Below are 24,464 nucleotides of genomic sequence, written 5' to 3'. Positions count from 1 at the left end.
AATAATCTATTGTTTTTGTATTCACTTCCATTCACTTTTCAACTTGTGTGATTCTGATGTGTATTTTTCTTCTATATTTGAGTTTTCTTTTTGAATTATTTCATAAGGACCTTTAAATATGTTTAAATAAGTATTTTATTATAAGCTTAACTGCAAATGTCAATACTAAGATAAACAGAAAATAAATTAATTGGAAAAGATAAAGTATCATAATATTCCCCTTGTCCCTCTTTTATCTTTTAGCAAAATACATTATGGATTTTTTTTTCCTCATTCACTTTTCTTTATACTCCATTATTCAGATTGTTTTTTTCACCATAACATTTCATGAGATTTTTTTAAACGTATTTTATGTTTCTCATTTATTTGTTATTCATACTTAAAATTATTTGTTTTATTAAAATATTTCATTAAATTAATATGCCATAATTTACCAATTCCTTACTCTTTGGCATATAATAGGTGCTAAATAAATGTTTGTTCATTAACTGAATCAGTTGAATATTGAGTGTCCTTCCAGTGTTTTGCGATTGTACATAATAGTGACTATTATATAATTATATAACATTATAGCTATGCATATGTATGTACGTATGTGTGTAAGCATGTATATCTCTGTACAAACATATATGTACATGTAAGTAGTAGTAGTATATAATTCTATAGCAATCTTTGGACAGGTGACTTTTTGCCCATTTTTGATAATCCTTTTAGGACATTTGCCAAAAGAGAATTATGGGCCAGAAGAGCTAGATTATTTTTGCTAACTTTTACTATATTTTTAATCCCTGATTTTGACCATTCCTTAGTTCTCCATATCATCTTTGTCATTTTTCTTATTCTGCGCAGTCACTTCTTTAAGTACTTCTTACATACAATCTGGCTTTTTTAAAGCCAGAAATGGAAACATTATAATAATAAATATATAGTACTGCAATTAGGTTTAAGAATAAGTTTGCAAGGACAAAATAGGAGGTCAATAAAGATCTGGAGGGGATGAGGGGCTGTCTAGTGAATTGATACCCAGTAAGAATCACCAGAGTGATACAGTCACCACAAATGCTCATGTGAACTTGAATTACATTGAGAGGCACAGGTTCAAGCAAGATGGAACTTCTCATGCCCTGTTCTCTCAAATGCTATCTGGCAACATCTGTAACATCTCGTTTAATTCTGGACATATCAGTTTATAATTGACATTAGTAGTCTGGGGATTAGCAACTGGTGGAGGCCAAGCAAGAGAATGAAAACTCTGGAGATGGATCATAGGAGATAGGAAGAGATCTCAGGGGTCATATAATTCAGTTCACTCATTTTACAATTGAGCAAACGGGCCCAGGGAGTCACACATGCAGTTAGAAGAAGACTTTATGTGAACTTGTTCTTATGACTGCAAATTCAGTATTCCTTTGTGTTGAAATAATGCTTTATTCAAGTATTGGAATGGCTATCAGGAAGAGAACTTAGAGCATTCTGTTTGGCTTTGGAAGAGAGAAGTAGGGCTTGTAGTGCAAGCGATGCAGATGTAAATCAAGGCTTGATGTCAGAAAAAAGTTTCCTTCCAATTACAGCTATCCTCACATACAATGAGAAACTACTAAGTGGTAAGTTACCTCTTATTGGAGGTCTTCAAAGTTGTAGAAAATGAGTAACTTCTTGTTATGGATATTGTGGTGAAGATTTTTTATTAGAGATGGACTTGATCAGACCTCCAAGTCCTTATCAACTCTGATCTTTTTGCTTTCAATTCTACCATGATGGCTCCATGAGTCCACTAAGCATTGAATTGGGTTATTTTAAAGATTTTTGTTGCAAATTTAATGGGCATAAGTTGCTTTAATTTATCAATCTTTTATTAGGAGCTTAAGCATTTTTCCAAGTAGTTTTATAGAGTTTGTGTTTCATCTTGTAAAGCATCTTGCACATTTTTATTCACTGAGAACTGTGAGTTGCCTTTGTATATTTTAAGAGATGAAATCATAAAAACTAGAGTAAAATATTTAAAAGAAAATGACAACATTACATATCAAAATCTTTGAGATATATCCAAAACATTACAAACAGATATATTTATATTTTTGAATGCCTATATTAAGCAATGGAAAGGTGGAAATAAATAACTCATTTTACTTAAAGATTTGCAAAGCTTTTAAAATATATTACCTCATTTGAGCCTTACAGGAATGCTACAGTACAGCAATCTGGCCATTATTATCCTTAGATTGGGAAATTGAGCTTCAGTGAATCTAGATCTTCTTTATGACCAACAGGTCTAAAACTGAAATCATTGTTTTTGCTCCTGAGCTTAGCCTTTGTCTAGATTTCCCTATTTTCATCAAAGATACCTCTAATTTCTCAGGTTCACAGATTTAGTGTGTTGTCTTTGATTCACCATTCTCTCTCAGCCCACGGATCCAATACATTTACTAGTCTTGTTTCTGCTTTCATGGCATCTCTCATTGCTGTCCCGTTCCCTTTACTCGCATGGCCACCACCCTAGTTTAGACTCTCATTACCTTTTTCCTGAACTCATAATAAATTCCTAACTGGTCTCACTGTCTCAAATCTCTTCCCACTCCAATTCTTCCTTTAAATATTACAAAATCCTTCAAGAACAAATTAGACTATGTCACTCACTATGCAATAAACGCTAATGGATTTCCTATTGTTTTTATGATCAAATAAAACCTCTTGTGTTTGAATTATAAAATGTTTTGCAATTTAGGACCAGCTTGCTTCCCTAGCCAACCTGTCCTCCTGCTATCTCTCAAACAATCTATTTTCTGTCACTAGAGCTTATTCAGAAGGAGAGTGACATGGTTGGTCATATCCAGACTGTACAAAAACTCTCTTTGCCCTCTTGATGGTAGATTGAAAAGGGAAGAGACTTGATAGTAGAGACCAATTGGGAGGCCAATGCAGTGACTGAGAGCCTGGATTGCAGAAGTAGTATTTAAATCATCCAGAAAGAGAACTGTGGGGACTGAATGGATCACAACACAGTATTTTCACCTTTTTCGTTGTTATTTGTTTGCTTTTTGTCTTCTTTTTTCTTTTTTTCATCTGATTTTTCTTGTGCAGCATGTTAATTGTGGAAATACGTATAGAAGAATTGCACATGGTTAACCTATATTGGATTACATGCTGTCAAAGGGAGGGAATGGGGGAAAGGAAGAAGAAAAAAAATTGGAGCACCAAGTTTTGCAAAGGTGAATGTTGAAAATTATGCATATATTTTGAAAATGAAAAGTAAAAAAAAAAATAAAGCATTTAGCACAGTTCCTGGCACATAGTAGTTACTATAATGTGTTTTTTTCCCCTTTTTCTCTCCCTCCCTTTATCTGTGCTAGTAATCCCTCATTAGAATGTAAGCTTCTTAACTTTTTTATCTCATCCTTGTCTTTTCTCTCTCCCCTGGCTTGCCACACAGTGCTGACTGTGGGTGCTTAAGCATTATTTGCTGAATAAGTGATTTTCTAAATAAATCCCTACATCTGAGGTTTAATTCACTCTTTCCTCTGATAAGAGAAACCAGACATCAGAAGTAACCAGAAAGTGTTGAAACTGTTGCTGCAGCTGGGCCCAAAGCACAAAATGTCTCTTTCCTAGAAACCCATACCTGGGGAGAGGGAAAGGACCAGCAGAGGAAGGGAATGTTTGTGAAAGTATATTTTTCCTAGTCGAGTTAACCTTAGTATAAAAGCCTGTGCTGTGAGTGGTCTTGATTTTTAATTTAGTCTTGCTGGGCAGAGGAGAAGTTTCTTGTAATGAACTTCAAAAGCCTGCTCTTGCCCTGAAGCCTGTGTATAAGGATGTGGCCACAGTAGGTGGTGGCTTCTCTTAGAGCTGGGGCATCCACTCTTGGGGGCCCTCACTTTCTGCTTGCATGCTTCTAGGCCCAGTTGGAAAAAAAAGATTCTCTGCAAGGCCTGGTGAAAAAAGCATTTTGATTAAAGATTAAAGATATGCATTCTAATCCAGCCTCTTCTAATGGGTTATGATCTACTTTATGTTTCACTACAATGAGATCTAGTAGACGCTTAATAACTGTGTAGTGATTGTCTGTTAAGTGATACATAAGCCATTTAACCTTTCTGGTCCTTAGTTTCCACAAGTACAGAAAGACTGGGTTGGATTAATTGTTCAAGATCTCTTCTGGATGTAAAATTCAGATGGAATATTACAATATAGCCTTTGGGCTCTCTTCTCTTCTCCCATAGCCCCTTTCTGTCTGTTCCAAAATCTGCCTGGACCTTCACTATTTTGGAGATTGATTGACTGTAACATAATGGTCTATTCAAATGGGTGGAGACAAACTCTTTATTCCGCAGGTGTCACCTTAGACCTCAGGAGTCAGATCAACATTCTGCCTTTCATCCCCAAAAGGCTTTCTTCCTTATTTTGTGATTGCCCCCTCTTTCTTTGGGTAAAAATACATCTCCTGCCTATAGATGTGAGAAGTATGTGATTTGTTTGTCTTCTAAATTTTATAGTATAATCTTTACCATTAAGATTAAGAATAAATTATTTTTCTATATGAAACAATCAGCAGGTTGATTTTAGAGAGACCTGGAGAGACTTACATGAACTGATGCTAAGTGAAGTGACTAGAATCAAGAGAACATTGTATACAATAAGATTATGTGATGATCAGTTCTGTTGGAGTGGGTCTTTTCAATAATGAGGTCATTCAGGCGAGTTCCAATGGTTTTGTGATGGCGAGAGTCATCTGCATCCAGAGAGAAGACTGTGGGAACTGAGTTGAGATCATAATATAGTATTTTCACTTTTTTGTTTTTGATTGCTTGCATTTTGTTTTCTTTCTTGATTTTTTTTCTTTTTGATTTGATTTTTCTTGCGCAACATGATAAATGTGGAAACATATATGGAACAATTGCAAATTTTTAACATATATTGGATTACTTGCCAGAGGTGGGAGGAAAGGAAGGGGGAAAAAATAGAACACAAGCTTTTGTGAAAACCATTTATGCATGTGTTTCAAAAATAAAACTGTTTTATAAAAAAAGAAAAAAAATTAAGGTTAAGACCAGTACTAGGTAAATTATTGGAAACACATGAAAATAGCAAACAATCCACACCATGAGTTATTCCCATTTCCTTCCATTTTATTTTTGTTCAGCATTCAAGGCATGTTGGAACCTTTTTGACCCTATTTGGAATTTTCTTGGAAAAGATACTGGAGTGGTTTGCCATGTCCTACTCCAGCTCATTTTTACAGATGAAGAAATTGAGGCAAACAAGATTGAAACACTTACCCAGAGTCACCCAACTACTGATTCCAGGCCCAGCATTCAATCCACCGTGCCACTACATTTCCTTCAAACTTGAGTTATTCAGTAGTTTGGCATTGTACATCCCATTGTATAATTATCAAGTTGGGAAACTTATGTGAATTGGAGATTTTAACATAATAAGCAATTATGCTATTTAGTGCTCAGTGTCTACTACACTTAATAGCATCACTAATTTGAAATTTTCACAGCTTCTTCTCCAAATGTGCTTATCCACATAACCTTCATTTGAAATGAAAATTTGACAAATTCAGTGGCTATCAATTAAATACCTATCAAATGCAATGTTTTATACTGAGCATTGGGAATCAAAATAGATAAAAGCTGACCCTGACTTAACATGGTTCATATATATTCTACCTGTAGGTGGTTAGGAGGATACAATGTGCACAGAAATAAACAAATACAAAGTAATTTCTGGAGGGTGAGAAGACAGTGAGGGTGGGAGGAGGTTTATTAGGAAAGGACTTGTGGCTAGATATTCTAAGAAGGAAGTGAGTAAGAATGGCACACATTTCAGACATGAAAGACCAGCTATATAAATATATCAAAGTGGGAGGTGGAATACCATGTACAGGGAATGTGGAGCAAGAGTTTACTCAAACTCCCAGGAAGTGAAGAGAAATTGAATAAAATTAGACTGCAAGGTGTGTGTGTGTGTGTGTGTGTGTGTGTGTGTGTGTGTGTGAAAGACAGGGAGAGAAAGAAAGAGAGAGAGGAAAGAGAGAGAAAAAGAGGGAAAGAAGAGAGAAAGAGACAGAGAGAGAGAGATAGAAAGAGAGAGAGAGACAGAGACAGAGGCAGAGTCAGACAGAGAGAATCAGGAAGACACTAGCATAGAGAGACAGAGACAGAGAAGGAGGAAAAGTGAAGGGAGATTTCTGATGTTGACTTTTGATTCTCAGTATGCTAGTATCAGATCTGAGAGTTCATCTAACCCCAGCCTCTTCACTGGGAAGTAGTGATGGGGGATGACAAGGGTGTAGAGAAGCTGTCCATAAGGTTTACTGTGCTACAATCCACGAAATGCAAACAAATTAAGATCCCTGAATGCCAAGAAATGCCCTGCTGAAGATCACCAGCTAGCCCTGCAGTTCAGATCTTTGCATCTGAGTCCATAATGTCATTCTGGATACCTTCACTTTGTATTCAGGGATATCCCTGTCTTCATCTTCACATCAGGAACAGTGTTGGTGAACAATAGACAAGGATGTTGGCAGAAATTATTTTCAGATAGAGAATGAATGGTGCTATCTTTTCCAACAAGATTTGTTCACAAATAGTTTCTTTATATTTGTAATTTAAGAATTAATCTGTGTTTGTTTCCTTCTGATATTTCACCTGCCTCTGTGATAGGTCATGTGACACTGAGGCTCTTGGACTTTTCTAAATTCTTCGATCACTAGAAAAGATTAATGGTACTTAAAATCCATCATGCTTTTCATGGAGAAAGTTTGTCTGCTTCCAACTCATCATAGCATTGATTAGTGGGTGGCTCTTTAAGATGAGAAAATAATATGGCCTTGTAACCAAATATTATATTGGGAAGGATTAATAAAAAAGCCAGAATGGTAGATTTTTTTTCTTCAGAGTTTTCTCATCTCACCCAGGCTAGAAGTACAGCAACTACTCACTGGCTGACCCTGCCACTAACCAGTCATCAAAGCAGGGGAGCTTTGCCCTGTTTCATTCCTGACCTGTGCTTGCTCACTCATGCTTATGCAGTCTCACTTACTGTCCCTTCCTGGGGGTTCACCATATTGGTACTGGACTTAGTGAATGAACACTCTTGATTGGCTCGAGCCCATTGCAGGTCAGACTGTCCAAGCACAGATGATCTACCAGCCTCAATATTCCTACCAGCCAGGACTAGAGGCTAATGCCTCCATTTTAACAATCTTCCTCATCAATCTAATATCAATCTGTCACTGATCCACCTCTCTCACTATTTATCATCTACCTTTAGAGAAAATCACTTTGATTGCTTTCAAATAAATCTAATAAATAGAACTACACTAACCAAGCATTGTCTACTCAAGATCCTGCTTCCAAGACATGTTCCGTTCACTTACTCTTCTACACTCCCTTAGCTCTGGGGGTTTTCTGTACTCAGACCATGGCTCTCTATTCTGGCCTGATATTCTTTCCATCAGCAAGCTTGTGACTTTCTCTTTCCCTTCTCCTCCTTATGTCTCACTTTCCTCTTTCTTTTCTTCATCTTTTTCTTTCTCCTCCTTCTCCTCCTCTTTCTTTCCCTCTCCTCTTCCTCCTCCTTCTTATTTATTTAATAAAATAACAGAGAGATGTTAGAAAATTTCTCCAGACTGAATATAGCAGAGTAAACGAATTTAATATTATAAAAGCAGCTATCAAACAGAGCCATTCAATATTGTTTTATTTATTTATTTAATGAGGCAAGCTAGATTAAGTGACTTGCCCTGCATCACACAGCTAGTAAGTGTCATGTATCTGTAGCTGATTTTGAACTCAGGCTCTCCTGACTTCAGAGTCTGCTGTTCTATCCATTGTTCATCCCCTATTCATCCTAGTCATCCCCTAGGCATTGGCTTAAAAACAAAAGAAGTAGTACAATGGTATTGTCTAGACAAGAGAGAATCAGAAATAACATAATTCTATAAACCATTATTTTATAAAACAAGAAAAAAATTACCTGGGAAAATTTTGATAAGATATTTGATAAATAAACCTAGGGAAACAAAAGTAGAAATCAGGTTTAAACCAGTGTTTTATATCATTTTATGATATAGTCTAAATTGACACATGATCTCAGTGGTAAAAACTATACTATAAAAATTAGAAAACAAAGAAATCACATACTTTTCATATTTCTAGGCAGGAGAGGTATTCTTAATCAAAGAAAGAGGGGGACAATCACAAAATATATAATAGATAACTGATTACATGAAAGGTTTCTGCATAAAGAAAATTAATGCATTAACTATAGAAGCAGCTGAATGGGAGAAAAAACTAGCAAATTTCTCAGTAAAGTTTGATATCTAAGATGTAGAAACAATTAAAATATACCAAGTACATTAAATATATATATACACATACATTAATATGTATGTATACTGGTACATTGTTTTAGGAGCTATGAATAAGCAATTTGAAATTATGAAAGTAAAATTATTAAAATGCCCATGTCGTTTGACCTATAGATTCTGCTATTAGGCTTACGTTTCAAGACAAATTAATAAAAAGACAGTTTTCATATACGCGAAACTATAGCACTCTGTGTTGTAGCAAGCAATATATGAACCTATCAATTAAAGAATATCTAAGTGTGGTACATAAATGTAATAAAATACTAGTGTATTATAAGAAATGACAAATATGAAAAATATAAAGAAACATGAAAGATATACAGGATTTGATTAAAAAAGGAAGCAGATCTAAGAAAACGATACTCACAATGCTAAAAATGTAAATGGGAAGGACAACCTCACAATAATCAAAAGTAAATATTGCATAATATAGATAAATGTAGCTTAAGAGAAGTGAGAAAACACCATCTCATTTGTAAAAGTGTATAGTCAATGGATATGAAATGTTTCACACATTTTCCAAAAGATCAGTTTTAACTTATTTTTTCTCTTTTCTTTTTTCTTTACAAAACATTTTAGTTATTTGGAATGACTTTTTAAGAGGGTAAGGAAGGGGATACTGGGAAAAATTAATCGCATTCATGCTCAATAATCAATAGTTTTCAATATTCCTACCAGCCAGAACTAGAGGCCAATGCCTCTAGTCTTCAATAATCAATTTTAAATCTATATTTTAGTATCATTCAATATTTGTTTAGTATTACACTTATCCAGCTTACAGCCCCAGATTATGAAATAATGTGGGACACTCTTTTTTAGCTGGCTCCGCTTCTTCCTCTGTCTACATTGGTATGTTTGTGTTCTTATGTGGATATCTCTCAAAGTCCAATTCAAGACTTATTTTTTCTCCTTGTCTTCCACGGCTACCACAGACCTTATTAACTTTTCTGCATAGCTCCAGGCACACAATAGACACTTGATAGATTTTTTTTCCCATCTATTTGCTGAGATTCTATATATTTGTGATTTTTGTCAAGAATTTAGCAGTTAAGTCTATTATCATCTTTGCTTTGATATTTGAATGCTTTTGCTGCACTGGAAATGTGCCTTCCTCCTAGGTACACATTCACTCTATACACTTTTTATGTAATATTGTATTATTAGAGCCAACATGGTAGAATGGAAGATTTGGATTTGGAGTCAGGAGACTTGGATTGGGCTGTAGAGGTTACCACTTGTTGCCTTTCAGATCTTGACAAGCCACTTCTACTCTGGGGCTCAGTGCCTTCATCTCTGATTAGACTAGGTGGCCTCTGAGATCTCTTCAATCTAAATCCATGATCCTATACAAATCTATATAAAATATAGAGCATTTTAAAAAATTAGGACTATGAAATAAATTAGAAAGGCAAAATAAAGAAATGAAGAGTATCAATCAACAGCATTCTAATCATTACTGTAGTTGCACTTATTTTGCATGGAGGAAGAGAATAAATGCTTGTTAATTGAAAAATAAGAGAATTTAAACATATAATTAAAAGCATATAGCCTTTCATAAATGTCATGTATTTTAATATACATATATAGAACTAGAGGTAGAGCTAAATTTTAATCTTCATATGTATATATACATACATACATATATACATACATATGTCTATATTCATAGATATACATACACACATGTACCTGCACATATGTGTGCACACACATATTTGAATGAATGAACCAATGAGGAAAATTACTTTCCCAAAGGATAGGTTTGCACAGTGGTTAATGACTCCTCCCACTTTTCTTCTGTATGATATTATCTTCTGCCATCTGCTGGCAGCTCTGGGACTGTAACCAGTGCCTCATTTTTAAACTTAAAACCAGAAGATTTTAGATCAGGTTTTCATTACAATCAATATGTATATTCAATATACATTATATATCTATGAAGCAGAGCTATGGATCAATGGCAATTAGTGTGTAGCAGGTTCCTTTAACATTTTTTAAAATTAATACAGTGAGCACGTTAATGAAAAGGAATTGATTCTAACCACATTGCCTGTTATTTAGTGTCTCTCAAATGCCCTTTTCAAACTGTTTTTTTTTTCAGTTAATAATTTTGAAATTAGTAAGTCAGTACAGACTTAATCTATTGACTTATGTTTTATTTGTAAGGGTAGCATTAAGGTGCTGATCTCTTCTTTCCTCAGAGGGTATTTTTTTACTATCATCTTGAGTTTTTCTGGAATTATTGTATTCTTATATTAAAGAGATTCTATATCTTTTTCTTTTGAGCCAATGACCAGGAGACACTGGCTCAAATAACTCCAACTCTTTGGGCCTATTAAATGAGGAGATTGGAATAGGTGGTTCTGAAACTATGGTTTCATAGTGATAAAGTTTGAAAACACCTTTACAAGGTTGTGTTATCATTTTTGGAGAACAATTTGGGTTTCCTATTTTTAATAGAGACTCTGTTCTTGAAGATGTCTAACCATCTCTCTGTTCTTGATGATTTAGACAAGAGACACTGAAAGTCCATTGCCATTTAAAAAGACAATTGATTGACTATTGGACAATCTGCATAAAATGTGAAAATTATGCTTCATCATTGATACTGAAATCTTTTAATTCATTTGTCCATGCCATTCTTTTGGTCCCTTCCTCACCTTCTAGGATGCAAAGTTAAACAAGAGTTGGTGAGATTCATTATTAAATATTGCCTCATTTAATGTTTGAGAAGCCAAATTATTCTATCAAAATGGTAACTCTATGACACAATTTTTACATTTTCAGGACAATAGGATCTGTTCAAAGTGCTGAGCAAGAAAAATGTACTTAATAAGTAATTTACTGGTTTGGTGTATAATTGAAAAGTAGCCCAGTATCTCATTCATTTATAATAACCTCTAAAACCTTGAGTATAGCTCTTGTACATATTCCATGTTTAACATGTGCATCCTTGGTCAAATGGAAGGAAGTCTGTTTATATTAGTAATTGGTAACCAAGCTAGTCAAATTGGAGCTCTATGCTCCTTGTCCCCCTTATCTACCTTAACATTTATAATGGCCTTCTTGGCATATTTAACCAATCCAGAAGAATTTTTCTTTTTTAACTGATAGAGAGATTTAGGAAGAGATGGGGGGAGCAACAAAAACATTACTAACTTTGGAGTTATAAAACCATAGTTCTAATCCCATCTTTATCTTTTACTACCTGTGTGACTTTGGCAAAGTCACTTGACTCCTCTGGGTCTTGGTTTCCACAACTGTGAAAAAAAGAGGGTTAGATTAAATGGCCTCTGAGATCTCTTTCCATTCTGTTATATGATTTTATGAACTTTCCAATTTACTTAATTATTATGGGAACTGTTCTTAATGAGTTTTCCTTGTTTCTCCTTCTTAATTCCATAGGGCATTCAGTTGATCTCCAGAAGATGGCTGAACCTACAGGAATACCAGAGTAAAAAGTTGATGTCTGACAATGGAGTGAAAGTACAAAGATTCTTCGTGGCTGACACAGCCAATGATGCTCTGGAGGCTGCTAAGAGACTAAGTAAGTTGAATGACCAGTGATGGTCATTTAACAATGGGCTTTCACGTTAATTAATTTACCCAGATAGAAAGTTTATTGTTTAATTGTGGGGTCTTTTATTTGAGATGTTTATATCAACATACTATGAGGAACTAAGGAGACTGAATGTAAGTTAACACATGCTATGTTCACTTATTTTTTTTTATCTCTCCTATGGGCTTTCGATTTTGCTCTGATTTGTCTTTCCCAACATGATTCATAAAGCAATGTGTGTTAAAAATAAACAAACTAATTAAGTAATTAAAACACATACTAGGAGGAGGGCTAGGATTCTAGTTTAATATCTCGTCCAAAAGATTATAGTTTTTCATGTAAAGGAAACTATGGTTAATCATTTATAATTAAATTAATTTCATTAATTATTTACTTATAAGTAAGGCACTCATCTAGTTTCAGGGAATACAACTATTATATTCTGTCATTTTGGTCATTGTCTGACTTTATGAGTTTTGGATTTTCTTAGCAAAAGTACTGGATTTGTTTGCCATTTACTTCTCCAGCTTATTGTACAGATGAGAAACTGAGGCAAATAGGGTTAAGTGACTTGTCCAAGATCATATGTTTAGTAATTGTCTGAAGCTGGATTTGAACTCACAAAAATAAGTCTTCTTGTCCAGTGTTCTATGTATCATGCCAACTAGCTACTCTGGTATACAATGAAAAACATGAAAAAATCAGATCCTTTAGAAGATCTCAGGGAGCTTATATTATATTAAAGGCAAATAACATATACATAGATAATTATATACAAAATGTACAGAAAGTAAGTATAGAGTAATTATGATGGAGCCCATGAACTGATTTTATGTAAGTTGTGACATTATATCTGAGTCTTGAATAAAGCTAGAAATGTGCCTGTTATGGATGGGGTCCAGTTTATGCAAAAGCACAGAAATTATAGGGGATAGAATGCCATACATGAGGGAAAAAGAGTTCACAGGGGAACATGAAGTACATGAGGAAACTAATATAAAGTATGCCTGGGAAAGGTTTAGAATTACATTATAAAGGTCCTTTAGCAACAAATAAGGTTTTCTGTCTGTCTGTTGCTTTGAAGTAGTATAGTACAGGGGAGGATCTGGATTCAAATCATACCTCTCATGATTTTAACTTGTGTGACTTTGTTTCCTTAGTGTTATTTTCCTCATCTGTGAAATGATGGGTCTGACAAAATCCGTTCTAAATTTGATTATATTTAGACAGTCCTTCAGTGTCTTTTCAAACATATTCATAGAATCTTTGCAATAGACTGCAATATATTAATAGAATACATAAATTACTTGTTGGTGTGATTATAGGGAGTAACTCCTCAGCATAAAGAGAGTTTGATTACATTTTGGAACAAAATGACAGAAGTTAAGATTGCTTTTATACTGAATGTTTATTATTTATACTGAATGTATGGTGCTGAAGGCTTCTCATCCTATGGCTTTGTGGGATCTTTGGCTACTTAACTAATTCAGATCACACACAAGGCTGCATTAAATATAGTCAAATCCTTCCTTTCTCAGAGTATTCCCATCTTCCACCCTTTCCTTATTTCTGGAAGTCTCTTCTAATTTTCTCTAAAGCTATATTTTGAACTTATGTCAGGATATCTATCTCAGCAGCAATTATTATTCTAAATTCTACCTCAGTCCCATTTATGCCAAACCCCTTAGTGACTCCCCAAAACACTGCTGACCTAACTGATAACTCCTAAGCATCTCCTACCCAGCTTCCTAACCACCTTCCTTCCATGACTGCAAGGAAGGGAGGGAAAAAGTCATCCCTTCATCTTGTTTCAGATCCCCAGATCATTAATAGTATCTACATTTTCCCAAATTAGGCAGAATTGCAGAAATGCTTAGTTATTTCCTTGATCTATGAAACAAAGGCCATCAGAGGAACAAAATGTTAAATTTTCCTTATGTATATGTACAAGGTAGCAGAAGGCTTCAGGTAGTCTAGAACCCTGTGTCAATTACAATATACTTACAATCAAAAGGATAAAGACTAGAATCAAGCTTGCCATACATCTTAGCTGTGTGACTTCAGCCAGGTCACTTAAACTCTTTCTAAGGATCACTTTCGTCATCTATAAACTACAGGCTCAGGGTGCCTCACAGATATTGCATTTTTCACAATTTGAAGGTTTGTGGAAATCTTATATTGAGCAAGTCCATTGGTGCTATTTTTCCCAAGAGCATTTGCTCACATCATGTCTCTGTGTCACATTTTGATAATTTTCACATAATTCAAACATTACCCTTATTATTACACATGTTATGGTGGTCTGTGATCAATGAACTTTGAGATTACTATTGTAATTGTTTGGGGGTGTCACAAACTGACCCATATAAGATAGTGGACTCAATTGAAAATGTTGCAAACCATTCCCACATTTCTGTCCCTCTTCTTGGGTCTCCTATTCCCTGAGATACAACAACATTGAAATCAGGCCAATTAATAACTCTATAATGACGTCTAAGTGTTCAAGTGAAAGGAATAGCCAAGCACTGCAGCCACCTTCATTGCTGTCTTGTTTTAAGAAACTGGGTTTAAGAAACCCCAACCTTCAGTAACTACCATCCCATAGGTCCACAATCATCAATATCAAGGCAAGACCCTCCACCAACAAAAATTAGAATTCACTGAAGGCTCAGATGATGAGTAGTATTTTTTTTAGCAAAAAAATATTTTTAAATTAATGTATGTACTTGACAGTTTAGTGTAAATATAATTTTTATATGCACTGAGAAACTGAAAACAAATTCATGTGACTCACTTTATTATACTATTCATTTTATTGTGGTGGTCTAGAACCTAACTTATAATATCTCTGAGGCATGCCTATAAGGATATTAACAACTACAAGCAACTTATCACAATGCCTGGTACATGACAGACATTAAGAAATGCTTCTTGATTGATTATTATAAGTAAATTACTATGCAAGCTTGAAAGAGACATATGTGTGTATCTATGTATATATATATATATGTGTGTGTGTGTGTGTGTGTGTGTGTATGCACAAATATATGTAGATATAGATATAGATGTGTAAAATCAGTTCCCATCATCATCATTGGTCTTTGATTTGCCTTATCCTAAGTCAATTTTCTCATCTTCTTAAGTGAATGAAATGAAAAAGCATTTATTGAGCTACTATTATGTGGCAGGGTAAAGAAGGAAATGGTAAAAAACTTCAGTATTTTTGCCAGGAAAACCCCATGAAAAATATTGGCTTGTTTTATCTACCAAGGTACCAAGAAGAGCTAGCTAAGAATGAAGGAGGACAATAATGCGCATGTTCCAGGAATCTTACTAAGGTCTGTGAATACAATATTAAAGTGAGATACTCCTTGTCCACAAAGAGCTTGCATTCTAGTAGAGTAGAAGCCACGGAAACCTATTTTGTTCTAAGGAGCCAAGAAAGATAAACAGAAACTCTCTTATTTAGAAACAAAATATTGTTTGATTACTGATCTCAAAGCAAGAGGTAGAAAGGTTGAGTATAGCTGCAGAGGTAAATAGATCATCATAACTAATTAATCAGTCATTCCACAATTATAATAAAGTGCCAGAACTAACCAGTACTTCTCTGTTTCATTTGATAAGTCTGTATGACATCTCTTCACCTGATCTTGCCCCCTTTCTTTCTGACCTTAACATTCTACATCATTTATGCATGTGTTAAAATTGTGAGGAATTACCTTTAATTTTTTTCCCTAGAAGTCAGAGGAAAGGGAAGGGACATATATATCTATGGCTTTTGGTTCCCTGACCGTACAGTCAGAAATAATCCCTCTCACCAGGAATTCTCCCAGAACTTTAACCTCTGTTTCACTTTTTTTTTTTTTTTGCACATGCATCTACATACACACATATACACACACACCTTTATACTGGAATATCTTTGCTCATATTTCGCTGCTAATAAGTATATTAGATGGAATTTGAACCCAATTTCAAGTCCTTGAATATAGTCTTGTTAGCCTGGACATTGAGGATATCAAGGAAAAGGTCTCTAATCAAAGAAAAGTATTTAGCTAAATCAATACTTTAATAATGAAAGATTGCCTATGTCTAAAACCTTCTGGCTGAGATTACAGAGATATCTCCCACTTCAAGAAGTTGAGGCATCTTTTATGTAAATTATTTTTTTATTGCCAACACTTCCAAGAGAAGTTTCAAGAAAGCATTCCTCCTCGTTTTCATCAAGTTACATGTACTGTTACATGATGCCAGATGCCCAATGGTTTGATTTTGTAAAATATTCTAAGCAAAATATCAGTCATATGATCCTGGTGAAGATTTACTTGAAAATGGGTTGTGAAGGTACCTTTAAAAAGGCACAAGTTGTTTTAAAACACAGATGTTTTCTTATAGATCTCATCTCCTCACCCATTACTTCCTGATTTCTTTAACTTGATGATGCTCTTGGGAGAGTCTTCATACCATCAGCATTTTTATGATAAGAAATGCATGCTAATAAAATAAGGGGAAGATGCAGAAGGTTCCAAGGCTGCCATTGTCTAATCTGAGTAATCTGTTGACATTGTCTTGATAGTTCATTTTATTGCCTCTTGAATAGCAAAGGAAGATTTGTGGGGCCATTATGGTTTAAAGGGAGAGGTTGATTGAAATTGGTAATGGAAACAACCTTTGGATTTTAACAAAATTTGTAATGACCAAGTACTTAGATGAGACTCATTTTCTTGTAGAGGATGGATTTTTAGCAATTCACTGACTCGACTTAAAAAGTAAGGACAGTCTGCACAACTTTGGCAGCAATTAACTGCTTCTTTGACTGATTGGATCCTTAGGAAGGGTTGCTTAGTTTACCTGCCATTGAGTATAGGACTTCCTGATTATCAGAGTGAACGAAAGGGGATTTAAGAGGGAAGTGCAGGGGTTTCTTTTTAATTTTTAAGTTAGGGTCCAAGCTGTAGGGGTGACTAACTGCTTTTCTCTCTTTTCCTTCTTCCTCCCCCATTTCCTCTTGCCATGGCCCTGCTGCTGTGATACTTTTTTCCTGGTACTGCCTGCCTTCCACTCCCTTGGGAGATCCCCTGGGAATTGACTTCCCCCCTCAACAGGAATGTTTTCTGTACTACTGTCAAACCTTCAGCACCCATGCTTGGGGGCTGTCTCTGGGGCCTCCCCCTAAACTTTCCCCTCTGTTGCTCCTATGCATTAAAATCTCAGATTCCACTTTCCTTGACTAAATTTTCTATAAGACTAGTTTCTCTTAACTAGAGCTTTGTTTATTGGGTAGTCAGTTTCTCCTTAAAGATTAAGATAAAGTCAATAGATTCATAAATGAAACAGCATCAAAAAAAAAAAAACAAGTTATTACCATTGTTGAAAATTATATAGTAATTTAAATTTTGTATAAATATTACAAATTTTCTTTTCATTTTATCCTCACAATGACCCTAGGAGATAGACTATATTATTATTTCTATTTTATAGATGAGGAAACTGAGGCACAATCATGTAATAGTTGTGTTTAAAGGAGGATTCAAACTCTGGTCTTCCTGACTCTAAGTCCAGGATTCTATTTCTTCATTTGCATCATCACAGATTTATTGAGTTCCCATTACATCCAGAGTGCAAGATTATTATATCAGTGATCATTATATCAGTGATCACAGGGACTAACAATACCATTTCATTGACATTGGGGACTCCCATTACTAATGAAGATCAGTGCTTTCTCTGAAACTAAAGATGCCAAGAACATAGAGAGGTGGAGTTATTTGCCCAAAGTCACACAGCTAGGATAATTCAGAGGAGGAGCTTGAACTTAGGTCTTTTCAACCCAGATGCCAGATTTCCATTCTCTATGCCGTGTTGTTTCTCATGAATAGTCAGTCGTTAGAGCAAAAAGAATGAAAGAAATCTAGTTTTTAGCTAAATATATGAGGCTACTGAGAAATATCTCTTGCATATAAAAATGGGCCAAATTTAACAAGATTTTATTTTTCTTTTTGACTTGGAACTGTGACAACTGATTTTGCCATTCCCTTTGACAAGAAAATCTTGGGGTGTGATTAAAGGAAACGATCATGTTTTAAATAGTTATATTTTGTTGTTGTTGTTTTTCACTAGGAAAGAAACTAAAATAGGAAAGCAGAAATTAATTCTCTCTGTGCTAATGACACAGCATCGTCCAATGGAGATAAGCAGCTTTTAGTGAATTTGACTTGCTTATGAAGGATTTGAGCTCCAGCATGTTTCTAGATTTCAATATACCTTACTATTTCATTTTATATAATCACATTCTAAAGCCAGATGAATTACTACTCCATTAAGGAATTGTATATTAAGTAAAAAGGCAATAGATGCACATTAAAATGATTGACACACTCCATTAATTAGCTAGGTAATTAACTGTGCATCTAATTGTTTTATTTGTCAAGGCTTTGTCATGGTTAGGTTTATATGGTTAGATATCTTGCGTCAGCATCCCGAGTTCTCGTATGGAGAGTGGTCATTGTTACCAAGGAGTGTCTGGCAAAGTCTAGACTGAACTCTGGGCCCTCAATGGTCAGAATTTTTCATTCCAGAACAAAAATAATATAATATTTTATGTCAAAGCTCAGCCTTTTACAAAAGTTCTAAATTACATCAATATGGTCTAAGAAGGGAGCCAGATGCACCTGTTATAATTAAAAGAAGAACACCATTGGACCGGTATCCATAACTAGGAACAAACAGAAAACTGAATATGGATTCCATTTAATCATTTCTTGACCCAAATAAGACTTTCAATGACTTGTCTATAGCTAGCAGTCAATAGGAATATTGACTAAACCTAATTCTCTGTGTGAAATATTCATCGAATTTTGAGTATGAAGTACAAACATTTGTGTTGTACAAACACACTCTCATTTGTTCAAGGGCATTTTTGTTTCTAACATGCATCTCAATTAAAACAGGTGAATGAGTAGCCTTAACAACAGATGTGTAATTAGGAACCTAATGAGTGATTTGTTAATTATTCTTTCCTGCTGTGGCTCTTCAAAGATTTTTCTCTTTCCCCACCTCCACCAATTTCCTCCCATTCTGTAGGGTAATTTATTTCAGTCTTTTTTTTTTTGTCACTCACCATGTCATTGTTTTAATCCATATAATTTGCTTTGGGGGATTGATCTGCAGCCCCACCTTGTAGATGTCATTTTCTTGATGGGATCTCAGTAAGAGCAAGGCTCCCTGGGATGAGATGTGTTATGGATCTAGGGAGGAGACTGAGTAAACAGGCAACCAATCCTTATCCACAACCCAGATAATGAATATCTCTCTGGACTCCTTAAGAAGTGAAAACCAATAAACTTGGTGATTTTTATAATGGCAGTCAATATTTTCATTCTTCCCTTCACTTTTTAGTAATCACAAATTTTTAAACATAAGAAAAGAAGAACAGAATATTAAAACTTTAGTGACATCATTTTCTTTTAATCTAGCAAGGTCAATTATGGGAGTGTGAATGCTTACTTGCATGTTCTCTCTGGTTCTGGGGTGCCTAATATGGAGTCTAGGAACTTGTTTCAAAAATATTTTGAGAACTTTATTTCAGTATAATTTGATGAGCTTTTATTAACCACTTATTATATATAACATGTTATGTATACTATATCACATAAGAATTTAATGTATGATTTCATCCATGGCAAAAGTCAAGCAGAATAAATGAACAGAGAGTTCTGAGTCACCAATCACTTTTAGTTAGGAGGATCAAGGAAATGGCAAAGAGAAAGCTGTCATTGGATGGAAAATCCACCAATCCGCAGGCATACAAGAAATGCCTACTCTATACTGGGCATTCTACTAGTTGCTGGGGAACTAATGATAAAAATGGGTGACATGGAGGGAGGTTTTTCTTGGTATGGATGGGCATGGTGTATGCTTTATACAGATTCAGGGAAAGTATGATGGGACTGGAGAACAACTCATTGTTGAAATGCATTAGAATATACTATATGAAAGGGAATAATATTTGATTTGGAAACTTTTTCCCCACACAAACATCTACTTTGATGGGTAAGTGCCACTTGGCACTCACTCTGTCTTTCCAGCATCCAGTTCTCTTCACTTTGCTCTCCAGACATTTCTTCCCAGTTATTTTGACACTGAGTGAGCACTTCTGTAGCTCACTGCTCTCCTGCTTCTTTCCCAATTCTGTAACTATCATCAAATCATTACTGATTTACTGATACCATTTCAGCAAATGGTATCATTTGCTACCATTGATACTGGAAAGAATCTATGAATCTACTTCCCTCTGGCTTTATTAGTGCTTACTATGTGCTGTGGTCCTCAAAGTCATAAGAGGAGTTAATATCAACTTGTGCCGAGATACAAACAAATCATCATTGCCTGAGGATGATGAGAAATATGGGAAGTTCTTTAGAAATTCCATCACTAGCTCTGGAGACACAGGCTCTGAGTTCAAATCTTCTCTCCAAATTTTACTACCTGTATGAGCTTTGGGAAGTTACTTAAACTTTGTGTGACTCAGTTTCCTCATCTTTAAAATGCAAGGTTTAGCCTGGATTACCCCTAAGGGTTTTTTCATCCCTGGATCTGTGCTCTGATTAAAGTAGGTTTCTGTCTTAGAACTTCTGTACTTCTCAGCATCCAGAGCATTTTACCCAGAGGTTTAGTTGTTCCCTTTTCCCATTTGGGAAATACATAGTCCTCTGATAATATTTGAAATCTTAATTATTTCTAGAGCTAATATGTTAACTAATGAGCTCTCATTCATTTATAATTATTACTGAACAAAGTCAATTTTCATTTTTCTTCTTGTGGGTAATTATTTTTTCCTGCCACTGGCGCATTCCAATAGCTGCCCAGTCAGTTTGTGCTTCAGGAATACAAACTAATTTTGTTATCAGCTTAAGCAAATTAAAAAGAGAAAGTTGGGGATAGAGTGTAAACCTCTCCATGCAAGGGATATCATACTCAGCAGACTCAACAGACCTGGATTCTAGTCACATCTTTTGGCTAACGATGATATAAGCCTCAATTGGAAGGACGAAGCAGCTGGGATGTGACTCACAGAAATAGGAGTGTTGGCTGTTCCTGGTGTTTAGTTATTAGAAGGTGAGTGACTTCCTGTTTGGGTCAGGAACAGTGACAAGCTAACATCAAAGCCAAGCACACAATCTGCTTTTGTCTAAGGGATATGTTTCCTCATGAGATTTTGAGGAGAATAAGTTGAGAGTTACATTAATCAATCAACAACATTTATGAAGCACCTACTAGATACAAGGAACCAATCCTAATTTAAAGTATTCAGCATATTAATTTTGGAGAGAATCAGAGTCCAATCTATGGACCAGCATTTTTTCTTAGTAGCATTTTATTTTTCCAAACATATGTAAAGATAGTTTTCAACATTCATTTTGTGTTGCAATTTTTTCTTCCCCACCTTATCACCCCCTTCTCCAAGACAGCAAACAATCTGCTATAGGTTAATATCAGCATTTGTTAATTGCCTACTATTTGTCAGATGAAGCCAGGCTGGTATACAAATACAGAAAGGAACTGATTTCCTTTCTCAAGAAGCTTCAGAATCTCCCTTAATTGCCCAATTGTGCTTGAACACCTCCAGTGAGAGGGAAGTCAGGGTTTCCTGAGAGGGAATCCAGTGTTTCCTTAGGCAGCCCAGTCCACTGGAGAGTTTTGATTGATGGGAAGGTTTTTTTGATGTCAAGCCTAAAGTTCCACTTTACCAACTCTTGGTTATGCTTTTGCTGCTAGTTTTGTAGGAGGCAAAAAAAGTCTAATCTCTTTTTCATGTAATAAACCCCTCAAATACCATGAAAGCAATCATAAGATCATCACTAAGGTTTTCTTGCTCCACATAAGACAATGATTGAATAACCACTAAATATTAAGGTAATGCTGGTCACTAAACCTATCCTGGCCTGCTTTCTCATATGGAAATTAAGAATAGTTATTTCTATCCCACTTTTCTCTCAGTGTTGGTGTAAAGCTCCAGTGAGGTTAGGCAGATAAGTGGTATAGTGGATAGAATACTGGATTAGAAACCTGAGTTTGAATCCTGCCTTAGAATCATATTAGTTCTGTCATGTTGGAAAAGTCATTTAACCTCCCTTCTCAGTCTCAGTTTCTTCCTCTATAAGATGGTAATGGGTACCAGTGTCAGATTTTATATTCTTAGATTCAAAGATCTCTACAGATAATGACTATAGCCATGAAATTTAAAAAAATGCTCATGCCTTAGAAAAAAAGGTTTGGCAAATCTGGACAGCATACTAAAAGGCAGAAACATCACCTTGACAACTAAGATCCAGCTCTATATAATCAAAGCTTTGGGTTTTTTGAGTAACAGTGTATGGTTGTGAGAATGGGAATATAAGTAAAACTGAGGGCTGCAGAATCAGGGCTTTCAGTTTGTGATACTGGAGAAGACTATTGAGAGTCTCTTGGACTGGAAGGAGCTCGATTCAGTCAATACTTAAAGAAATTGCTCCAGCCATTCATCAGAAAGTCAAACAATGAAGCTAAAGCTTAAATACTTTGGCCTTATAAACGGGAGTTATAACTCATTGCAAAAGACCATCAGTTGGGAAAGCTTGAAGGCAAAAGGCAAAGGAGATTTTAGATGGCTAGATGGTATCATGGAAACAATAAACATGAACCTGGATAGAGTTTAAGAGATGATGGGGGATAGAAAGGCCTAAGGAGCTATAGTTTATGAGATTATAAGGAGTCAGGAGTCAAACATGCCTGAACAACCACAACGATCGTGCCCATCTCATAGCATTGTGGAGACATAGTAAGATGAGAATGTAAGCACTATGAAAATCTTAAAGCTTAAATGATTGCTATTTAATACAAGTAATATCTAATAGATATTACTTGTATTAAGTAGCAAGCAAATAATCGTTATTTAATAATATTAAGAACTGGTTATTAATTGGTAAAATTAATGCTTAATATTAATATATGTATATGAAAGCATTTTGAAAGTTCTATGTAAATATGTATTGTTATTACTTGAATACTTCATTCAATGCCTTATATCTACTGTTCATTCAATAAATATTAAATGCTCTCCAAAGGCAAATATCAAAATGCTTTTAGAGCAATTTTTTGGTTATATACATTATTATATTCCTTGAAAGGCATAGATATTTGGAAGTTGGCTATATATACTGATGACATATAGCAGGGTTGAAATTAGGGGATCTGGCTTGAAAGTCTACTTGTAAGCCTTATTGCTTGCATGGTTTTGGCAAACTGACTTCACCCATCTGAGTCTTAGTTTGGTCTTTTGTAAAATGAAGAGTTTGTCCTAGGTGATCTACAAATCCTTTCCAGGATTAAATCTGTGATTCTTTGACTCTGGGTATGCATTTATGCCTAATTGATGGAGCAAGAGTCCCTTTAGGATTTGAAATTAAAAATTTTTTGGTGGCTTAGTTTAATTTATCACCAAACAAAGGATGTGTTTTTTCTTAAACTTTCCTGAATTTCCACTAGAATCCAGATTGACAGAAAGATGTTTTGACATTGTTCAAGGAAATATTTTTAGGAAAATGAAGTCAGGGACATTGAAGAGAGTTAAAGAGTAAGAATTCTTTGGAGTACATTGTTAACTCACCAGAGAATTTTTTTCCCAGACTCAAACTTGTGTGGTGTGCAACAGGGATGGCCCTAGGCAAAATTCTTTAGTAGGAGCAGTTCCTATTATATATGCTCTTTCCTACCTTTCCACTCTTTCTTTTCTTCCTTCAGTTTCCTGATTGCCTCAGGCCTTCAGCCAGCCCTCTCTGGTCTGGTACCTTTCTGCCTTACCTATTTCACTTGAAACAACATCATTTTTTGGTTTAAAAAAAAACTTAGTTATTTTTTTTTCTGAACTCTATCTCATGTTTTTTAAAATCTGGGGCCATTTCCAATCATCCTGATCTATATTTTGCCACTGGACCTCGAAGAGAGAGTGAGGCTGGTGATTTTGTACAGCCCTCCATTGCTTAAATCCAATTCACTTGCAAGGGATGTTGTTACCTTCATGGTGTCATGGTCTTTTTTGAGAATGAAGGACAAATAACACCACAGCATTCTCATATCTTAGGTGCTATACAACAAGCTAATCTCATCGACTTGTACATAACAGGCACACAGTAAATATTTAAGGAGTAATTGAAACTAATATATAACCTCTCAAGGAATAGCTCCACATTCTAGCTATGACTTTGTGGTGATAACTTTTCTTATCTAAGCCTTTAGTTGACTCAAGTTATTGGATTGTCAACAGTAAAAAGAAGGAAAGTAGAATGGTGAACCTGGAGGGGAGATATTTAAAGGATCATAAAATATGAATTGATAGCAATCAATCAACAATAATTTATTTAGTACCCAATAGGTGACCAACACATGCTAGGTCTATGAAATACAAATGAAAGCATGAGAAAATTTCTACTCTGAGGGAGCTTACAGCAATGATACATACAAGCATCCAGAAAGTAAATACCAATA

At 35.1% G+C, this 24,464-nt stretch overlaps 1 protein-coding gene across 1 annotated transcript in view; it reads left to right on the top strand.

The window, feature by feature from the left end:
- The window catches only part of SUCLG2 (succinate-CoA ligase GDP-forming subunit beta), a 317,191-nt gene that overhangs the window by 48,025 nt on the left and 244,702 nt on the right, over nucleotides 1-24,464 (top strand). Inside the window, exon 2 of the mRNA XM_023498103.2 lies at nucleotides 11,783-11,924. Coding sequence (XP_023353871.1) covers nucleotides 11,783-11,924 — 142 coding nt within the window. The remainder of the gene's footprint in view (nucleotides 1-11,782; nucleotides 11,925-24,464) is intronic.

This window comes from Sarcophilus harrisii, chromosome 1 (assembly GCF_902635505.1).
Source record: "Sarcophilus harrisii chromosome 1, mSarHar1.11, whole genome shotgun sequence".
Lineage (NCBI taxonomy): Eukaryota > Metazoa > Chordata > Mammalia > Dasyuromorphia > Dasyuridae > Sarcophilus > Sarcophilus harrisii.
The sequence above is the reverse complement of the archived record's forward strand: the minus strand, read 5'-3'. Positions and strand labels throughout refer to the sequence as shown.